This window comes from Saccostrea cucullata, unplaced genomic scaffold (genome assembly GCF_032062105.1).
Source record: "Saccostrea cucullata isolate Sc308-1 unplaced genomic scaffold, CSIRO_AGI_Scuc_v1 ctg4527, whole genome shotgun sequence".
NCBI classification, from domain to species: domain Eukaryota; kingdom Metazoa; phylum Mollusca; class Bivalvia; order Ostreida; family Ostreidae; genus Saccostrea; species Saccostrea cuccullata.
In genome coordinates this window covers 4,585-14,772 of record NW_026931031.1, presented here as the reverse complement: position 1 = coordinate 14,772, position 10,188 = coordinate 4,585, and the positions used below count along the sequence as shown (strand labels likewise).

Genomic DNA, 10,188 nt, shown 5'->3' with positions numbered 1-10,188 from the left:
TTGACTGCCCGTTTATCCATTTGGCATGTATATTTTTGGATTAACTAGAGTGGAAAAAGTGTACATTTATCATGTTGGCAAGTTAACATTCACTGGAAGAAACGAGACCTTTCAGTTAAAACTGAAAGGCGGCCTTCAGTGACTTTCCAGTTGCCATTCAGCCACTGAATGGCAGGTACATTTCAATGACCTTTCAGTTGCCTTTCAGCCATATTTCAGATACCTTTTAGTCACCATTCAGCATAAACATTTCAGTTATCTTTCAGTGACCTTTCCGTCAACTTTCAGTTAGCTTTTCGTCGACTTTCAGTGACGTTTCCGTCGTCTTTCAATTATCTTTCCGTCATTTTTCAGTTACCTTTCCGTTATCCTTTAGTACACATTTTAGTATCAATTCAGCAATTTTTTTTACTGGCTTATTAATTTTTAATCAGTAGTTTTTCCTTTAAAATATTTTGCCTAAATTTATTATCCTATCTAAACTTTGTTTTTTTTTTCTTATCGTAATAAATGTACCTAAATAAAACTGGTAATCAAGCTTAAACTTAGATTTTCAATTGTATTTCAAGTATTTTTATACGTTCGGACAAACTAAAATAAGAAGAATCTTTCTATTTCTTCTGATACTTTAAATATTGAAAAGATCCTTGTAATTAACTTATACAATTTAAATCAATCGCGTTTCACAGATATCCAACATTTAAAAAATAACCGATTTATTTCTGGTTCGGAATTAAATATCACAGACAGTTTAAAGTCAATTTAATCATAGAAACGAGGGGATATATTAGATGTTCAATTGTATTTCAAGTATTTTTATACGTTCGGACAAACTAAAATAAGAAGAATCTTTCTATTTCTTCTGATACTTTAAATATTGAAAAGATCCTTGTAATTAACTTATACAATTTAAATCAATTGCGTTTCACAGATATCCAACATTTAAAAAATAACCGATTTATTTCTGGCTCGGAATTAAATATCACAGACAGTTTAAAGTCAATTTAATCATAGAAACGAGGGGATATATATGGTCAAATTCGGCGAAAATTTTGAATTGAACGTAGAAATATAGCAAATATCCTGTTAATCTACACTTGATCTTGTATTTATTTTTTAGATCAGATATGTCGTATACTCCCTGGTATAACTTTAACATGTTTAAATTGTTAAAGACTTTAAAAATATGTTTTAACAATTATTTATTTATATTTTTAAAAAATGATAACAATTCAACAAAACACGTAAAATTAAAAAAAAATATATAATTTTCCAGTTAGAAAAAAAATCTTCCAAAAACAAAAAAGATAATTGTCTATTTTTTTTATTTCTGTAAATCTCTAATTCGATCTCTAAGGAGAAGATTTCTTTGACAAGAACAGGTGCCCGTCGCCGATAATTGTCATCATCCCGAGAAGAGATGTGTAATAAATCAGTCTGTCCCCAAAATCCGCGCAATTAATATAGAATATACAAAATATATACAAGATATATACACATCGAAACTCCTCGATACAACAGGTGAACCGTGTTCCATTTTGATTTCAACATATTGATTGATTTTAATTCAAAGATTTCCAATAAAAAGCAGTAGCTCCGTTGATAAGGTTACGGACTTTTCCGCTGGCGACCAGGGTTCGATTCTGGCATTGGGAATGTTTTTTTTCTTGCATTAATTTTTTTTCTTCATTTTTTCTTCGAATTTATATAAACTAAATGCTATTAAATCAGGAAAAAGTGAAATAAAATTTTTAAGTTAAAAAATAAGCTGATTATTTAATAAAAATATGCAACTGAATGATAACTGAAAGGTCACTGAAATGTACCTGCCATTCAGTTGACTGAATGGTAACGGAATGATCACAGAAAAGTCACGGGAAAGGATCCATAGTGAATTCAAAATTTACATAATGATAGGCCGATTTATTGCAATTCTATATATGTGAAACAATTAAATTACCTTAAGATATCTAAAAAGAAAAACTTACTTTCAATGAAATTTGATATTTGATATTATTTTGTTTGCATTAAATAACAACCTCATATTCATATTTTTTCTATGTTATGGCTTGAGAATCCTTTCCATTCATATTTTTGTCTGTACCTCATCTTAAACCACAATTTAAAGTCAGTGCATACATTTGTTTCTATTCCCAAATCCTTTAAATTACATGATTTTTTGTAGTTAATATATGTAGCATTTGTAATATGTTTCAATACTAAATTCAGATTAATTTGATAAAACAGTTTTAGTGCACAATTATATGATTCTACAAAAAAAAAACGAATTTCATTTTAACAATTTCTTATTTCTGTTTTTTTTTACACTTATAATCTTAAAAGGACATATCTGTTACAGAAAACACTCTGGTAAAGGAAATTCTCGACAATTGGCGAGAAGACGATATTGCTTTCATTCCTACAAGAGCAAGTGAAGCAGTGGAAGAAAAGCTTAAAAGTCTTAACCGCATCACAGTGGTTGGAAATTCTGGGTCTGGAAAATCTGCAATAATTCAACATATTGCACTAATTCTTAAGGATCAGGGATGGAATGTCATGCCGGTGGATAAGGTAGAGGAAATTAAAAATATCTGTTCAACTGGAGTCTCAGAAGATCGGATTTTATTTGTATTCAATGATCCTTTAGGTAAGGAATCCTTAGATGAAATATTATATCATTCATGGAAAATTTTTGAGAAAACACTGGAGATTTGCTTGAAGAAAAATAAACTATTGATATCATGTAGAAGATGCGTTTTTTATGACAAGAGAATCAAGGGTAACTTATTGGATGACTCATCTGCTGTAGAAATTGACAACAAAGAACATGGACTGACGGTTGTGGAAAAAAGGGCGATTTTTAATCAGTATTCGCAGGATCTGCGTTTGTCCGAAAAGGTTGTTGCTGAAATAATCAGAACAGAAGCTTACTTTCCATTGCTTTGTAAACTTTTTTCAAGGGAGGCAAACTACAAAGAAAAAGGGGTTGATTTCTTCAAATATCCGTACAGATTTATTAAACAGGAAATTGAAATTTGGAAGAAAACAGACAAGAAAAGATTTTGTTCACTTATCCTGATAGTGGCTTTTCAAAACAATTTGAAAATCGATGCTATAGTAAAAAAAAATGTATGTTTTATGAAATTTAAGGACATATTAGGAATGTGTCAGTTACAAGAAAACACACATATTTCAGTCATTCGTAGTACTCTACATGAACTGAAAGGATCCTATGTCAAACGTGTCGGAAATGCTTTCCAATTCCTTCACGACTTTATTATGGAGATAACGACTATGGTGTTTGGTGTTGATTGTCCACAAGAGACAATTCAGTACGCAGACAGTGGTTTTCTGAGACGTCGGGTGAGGATAGAAGACGATACAGAAGAGGAAGATTGCGATCCCTTCACTGTTTACCTTCCTGAAGAGTACATTGAAGATCTTGTGGACAGGTTTATCAAAGACATGCAAACAGAACACCTTGTAGATGTTTTACTCAATCCATGTTTAAGGAAAGAGAGTGTCATTAAATCCTTTAAGGAAAAAGTAAAAGTGCTTGCAAAGATTCTTGTCAAAATTAAGTGTAAAATAGATAAATCGGAATTTTTAAGATCGTATGAAGACTTTGGTTTGTCTAGACTTGATTTTCTTGATTGCAAAGAAGAAATATGTCCTTTGACTGGATTCATTATATTTTGTCATAATGACATCTCTTCATTTTTCTTGAATAAAATCAATCAAACAACGTTAAAAGATTACAAAATCTTTTCTGCCGTATGTGCAAATGGTAGGACAGATCTATTAAATTCTCTTAGCGAGGAATATAAAAAAACATCATTAATGGAAACATTGGGTAATTTTTTACCAATTCAGGTTGCTTCTGTATTTCATAATTTTTCAATAATTGAAGAATTAGTAAGACTTGGTGCTGACGTGAACGAGTTCACAACTAATGACACACTGACTCCAATATTACTGGCGACTGCAAATCACGAAGATCATTTAAAAGAGGCCGGAATGGATACAAACGAAGGAGAAAGACGTAATAAAACAATTATGTGCTTATTGAACAATGGAAGCGACATCAATTTATGTGATAATAATGGAGCCAGTCCTCTTTATATAGCTTGTCAAAATGGACATGATAGTACAGTACAATTATTACTGAACAACGGTGTCGACATCAATTTATGTTACAAGAACGGAGCTAATCCTTTTTATGCAGCTTGTCAAAATGGACATGATAACATTGTACAACTGTTACTGAACAACGGTGCCGACATTAATTTATGTGAGAAAAATGGAGCCAGTCCTCTTTTTATAGCTTGTACAAAGGGACATGATAGCACGGTACAACTGTTACTGAACAACGGTGCCGACATCAATTTATGTAAAAAGAATGGAGTCAGTCCTCTTAAGATAGCTTGTCAAAATGGACATGATAGCACAGTACAACTGTTACTGAACAACGGTGCCGACATTAATTTATGTGACAAGAATGGAGCCAGTCCTCTTTTTATAGCTTGTACAAAGGGACATGATAGCACGGTACAACTGTTACTGAACAAAGGTGCCGACATCAATTTATGTGATAATAATGGAGTCAGTCCTCTTAATATGGCTTGTCATAATGGATATAATAGCACGGTACAACTGTTACTGAACAACGGTGCCGACATCAATTTAGGTGAGAAGAATGGAGTCAGTCCTCTTTATATAGCTTGTCAAAATAGACATGATAGCACGGTACAACTGTTACTGAACAAAGGTGCCGACATTAATTTATGTGAGAAGAATGGAGCCAGTCCTCTTTATATAGCTTGTACAAAGGGACATGATAGCACGGTACAACTGTTACTGAACAAAGGTGCCGACATCAATTTATGTGATAATGAAGGATTCAGTCCTCTTTCTATAGCTTGTCAAAATGGACTTGATAGCACGGTACAACTGTTACTGAACAACGGTCCTGACATAAATTTACGTGATAAAGATGGAAACAGTTCCCTTTAGGTAGCTTGTGAAAACTCACATTGCAGCACAATCGAACTTCTATTAAATTCAGGTGCTGATGTAAATTTATGCAACAAAGGCAACTGTAGTCCGTTGTTCCTAGCATGTTTCAATAGAAATGAAGGCATGGTTAAACTGTTATTGAACAATGGGGCAGACATCAATTTATGTGACAACGAAGGAACCAGTCCACTCTTCATAGCCTGTGAAAATGGACATTACAGCATAGTCCAAGTATTATTACAAAACGATGCTTGTGTTAATTTATGCAGTAAAGACAATAAGAGTCCACTGTACATAACAAACGTATATGGTCATGACAGTATCGCTGAACTTTTACTACAATATGGTGGTGAGCTTTTATTCTGACGATGGTTTCAGTGGTTTCTCAATACCAAGTGCATTCACATTATTTCTGAGATATGGAGCAAAATAAATTCAAGCTTTGATTAGACCTTGCAAAAATGTTGGAATGCTTGGAATTCGTGTTTTATATTTGGTTTACAGATATTTATTGTGTGGATTCTTTTTTTTTCTTTGAAATTTAGTAATTACTGCAGCACTGTTAATCGCCAAATTTTCTGTGACAATTGATTTTTTTGAGATGGATACTGCGTATGTAAAAGCGAGATGGAGATATTGCACTTAATAGAAATTTTTTCTCTAGAGTTTTTTTTTTTTTTTTTTTTTTTTTGATATTTAATAGTAATACTTTTATACGCAAGAATTATTTTATTTTTTTTTTTTTGTAAGAAGACACAAAAAAGGTTCTTTGGAATAAAAAGTTTACGTATTCACAGACATTTATTAAGTTTACTTATTTTTTATGTCATATGGCTTTCTTCATTATATCGTACTACTGCTATTTAAAGGTTTAAGCTATAAAAAAAAATTCAGTCTAATAAAGCGTCTTGTTTCAAGAGAGCAAAGTCTTCCGGCTACATAAATCTTTTTGTTCTTGTAAGCAGCAAGGGAGCAGTCGTTATTTGATATAAACCTAAACCATAGTACTGTGCTTTTGTAATATTTAAATTTATTGTGTAAGACGAGTATAGTTATTTATTTGGGTGTAATTTATTTAAATAAATCTTAACTATATACAGGTGACACATGTGTTCGAACTGTTATGTTTACAACATATAGTTATATTCTGTTGATTAATCGAAATTCGTTTGGAACATTTTTTTTTAATTGTATAAAGATTATATGTTCGGGGGTTGGTGGGGGGTTATATATCAAATATTCCTTAATATGTACCGATCTTCACGGCATGTGTCTTTTAAGCCCCTGAACAACAATTAGCTGAAGAAGGTACGCATAATTCTATGAAATAAAAATTCAAGTCACAGAAACATTTCTTTTTTTAATGCATGTTTTACATTTGTCGATATATAATTGATTTCTTTTTTTTTCTTTTCTTTTCTTTTTTGAAATTGAAAATGTGTGTACATGTATTAATTTTGTGTGTTTATTTCATTTATAGTGCTTTGATTTATATTGTGCATTGTTTGAACTTAAAAATGTCTGTACATGTATTAATTTTGTATTAAATTTGTTTGTTGATTTCCTTTATAGTGCTTTGATTTATATTATGCATTGTTTTAACTTGAAAATGCCTGTACAATGTACATGTATTAATTTTGTATTTGCTTGTTTGTTTGATTTTTTTTTATAGTTCTTTGTTTGAAATCATGCATTGTTTATTAATTATCATTCGGGATTATGCATTTCATTTTTTTAGAATAGGAAGAATGAAGGAATGTTGAAAATATATATGTTGTGCAAAATTGTTTCTCTGGGTTAATCTAAAATTACACATCGACAATTACAGAACGATTTTTTAATTGAATTTGAAATTTAAAATGATGCAATAATCTGGCATACGTTATTGTGAACCATGCAAATTTTGTTTTTGTTTGATACTGTATATAGTACATGTCAATATATTTTCAAAGTTGTATTTTATGCAGTTTTATATTGTGTGTTTATGTGTCAGAAAAAATAATCTATCATTAAATGAAATGACACAATTTTTTTCATACTGATTGCTAGATCATCATTTATACGCTGCATTATCCACGGATTTCGTCCGTTTTTTTTTTTCAAGCAATAACTGACAGAGTTATGCCTCTTGGACTTAGAAAAAAATACAATTACTTGGCAGGGGTTGGGATTGGGGATGGATTGTCTTAACTGTTTTACATACTGCTTGCTAAAGTTGTTTTTTTTTTTTTGCGTAGATTGTTTTTCTGTATACCCAATCAGTAGACAGTTTGATCTTTAAATATATAACTTAAACAAAACTTAAATACAATTAATGAACAAGTACAATTTGTGATAATACAAGGATGTGTTAATCAAATGCGTTCCGAAATAAGTAGATTAAAATACTTTCCGGGAAATATGTTTTTATCATATTTTTGTGTGAAATGCTATATCAACATATAAGTTGCGATATTATACAGAAAATTTGAAAAATATTAAACTTCATCCGTGTTTAAGCACCTTTAAGGACCTTTGAAATTTTAATTGTATTTTATAATTTGTCTTAATTTCGTTTCATTTCATTTATCATTTTCTATGTTCTATGTGATTATCCTGAATCCTTACTTAAAAAACAAATTATTTGGATCACTAGAATGATCACGTCTTCTTTCAAGAGGCGATAATTGAGAAATAGCAAAAATGTGGGAGTATCTTTAAAAATCTTCTCAAAAGCCATTGGCCAAACGAGTTAAACTTAAACTCCGTGTTTAAGCACCTTTGAGGACCTTTGAAATTTTAATTGTATTTTATAATTTGTCTTAATTTCGTTTCATTTCATTTATCATCTTCTATGTTCTATGTGATTATCCTGAATCCTTACTTAAAAAACAAATTATTTGGATCACTAGAATGGTCACGTCTTCTTTCAAGAGGCGATAATTGAGAAATAGCTAAAATGTGGGAGTATCTTTAAAAATCTTCTCAAAAGCCATTGGCCAAACGAGTTAAACTTAAAGAAAACCTTCTTTTCATAGTTTCGATTTAAGTTTGTTCAAATGATAAACCCAGGGTTAGGGTGAGGCTACAATAAGTGTTATTTAAAGTTTTATAAATGAACAAATAGGAAAAAATCTGGACATTTCTTCATCTGAAGAGAGCAATGGTTGATCATGTTATCAAGGAAGAATCCCTGCATAGCTTGGATTCTAATCTGTTTAAATGATGACACTGGGTTAGGATGAGGCTACCCATGGGGATCAAAGATTTATTTTCCATATATAAAAAAATTCTAAACCCCTCAAGAACAACAAAACTATGATTAGTTATATTGATACTGAAGCATCATCAGAAAGTGTAGATTTTGGATTGTTTAAATGATGACCCTACCGCCGGGAAAGGGTAAGGCCAAGTAGAGGATCAAAGTTTTACAAAGCTTTCATTAGTCGTATTAAATGTGTTTGAATCATGACCCCGGGAGGTAGTTGAGAGCTCAAATGGATGAAAAATTTAAGGAAAAAAAGAGAGAAAAGGTTGAGCTTTCTCAAAAACAGCAAATCCATGATTATTCATATATTTCAAAATAATTTGATTTTATATTATTATTCATTATGTATCTTGATTTAAATTGACTTCAGCTAACTGTGTAAGGTATTTGATCGTGTTTTTTGCACACTACATTTAATATATAGTGAATTCAACAAGAGACTTTTCGCCAAATTTCGTTGCTTGCATACAAATTTTAGGTTTTGCAGACTAAATTTCGTAAATTAATTTATATGTACACATCTTAAAGGACATGTGTCTTAACTGTCTGTTACGTAGGCCTTTCACCTGCCGCTAGGGGTCGGTGTTATGAACGATAACTCACAGTTGAAACTTGTTTAGAGCAGGCTCGGGGTATCTAACTGTTTATACGCAAGGCAGTTTTTAGCATTTCTCAGGTGTTTCTTTGCTTTCAGTAGAATCTAGTGGTTTTAGAATTTAGTACCAATATTAAAATTATTTACTTTATAGTTGCAAACACCGGTTTACTGCAAATAATTAAAATTTTTAATTAAAATAAAAAGTGAAATCTACCCTCCTTAGTTCTAACCTATTTAAATTTTTATACTCGGTCGTTCCCATTCGTGCTTAGTAACACAAATAAGATGATCAATTGTTGCATATACTTGTAAAAATATATATATTTACATAGGAAGTGAAAAAGTGCGAACACAAAAAACATGACATTAAATTTTCTTCTTCATAATAATCGTCTAAGAGAGTTAAACTATTGAATATAGTCTGTTCCCTATTCATTTGACCCTGTTATTTCATGTAGAGAAAAGGCATTCTCTTTATTGTTAACAAAACAATGTAAGGAACCCTTTTGTGTATATAACAATACCAATGCTGAAGCAGCCTATATGTCATTCATATAAACGATAACTCACAAATCGGCACTAAGTTGGTCATTTTTCACAACTGAGTTACCTGTCCTAAACACAACATCGGAAAAGTCAAGTATAAAAAATTAAACTTTTTAATTAGGTAATTTAAAGTATGCACAAGTTATTATCTTTTTTGATAATTTTATGTACCTATAAATCTATCTATACAATGTGTTTTACCATATGTGCAACTTGAGAAACTAGTTGAAAGGCCTATGTTACGTCCCTGTGTATCATTTCCAGGATCAAGGTACGTAAAAATTCTACGAAATAAAAAAAATACATAATTAAAAATTATTTTAAAGAAAATAAACGTCTAGGACTTTTGTCGAATCATCATTGCTACTTTTTTTTCCTTTTTTTATTTTGGTTCTTCAAAATGTATTGGACAGTGTATTAATTTTGTTTGCTTGATTTGTTTTCAAGAACTAATAAAGTAAAGGAGTCACAGCGGGAGTCAATTACAATCATTTCAGTGTGATGACTGATATTTATCGTAATAGTCTGAAATATCACTAAATAAAATACAGGAGTCCATAGCGGGAGTCAATTCGCGAATCGCCGCGCTTTCTGTAAGACCCAGCCCCTTTCCCAAACTACGTCACGGATGCTGAGGTTACACAAACTTCTCTTTATAAAATAGGCTGCAAAGAGTCAATATCAACACTTTTTTGAAGTTTTATCCGACTTACCTTATGACATATCCGAAAATTAAATAGAGGGAGAAATTTCCGTGAAAGCAAGGTGTTAAGTATTATAG

The 10,188-nt window shown here is 31.2% G+C and overlaps 1 protein-coding gene across 1 annotated transcript; it reads left to right on the top strand.

The window, feature by feature from the left end:
* The first annotated feature begins 2,881 nt into the window (after positions 1-2,881).
* Positions 2,882-6,059, top strand: LOC134231121 (serine/threonine-protein phosphatase 6 regulatory ankyrin repeat subunit C-like). Its single transcript, XM_062713043.1, is given in 1 exon segment — positions 2,882-6,059. A coding segment is annotated over 1 exon segment (2,244 nt). The 5' UTR covers positions 2,882-3,138; the 3' UTR covers positions 5,383-6,059.
* Positions 6,060-10,188: the final 4,129 nt, after the last annotated feature.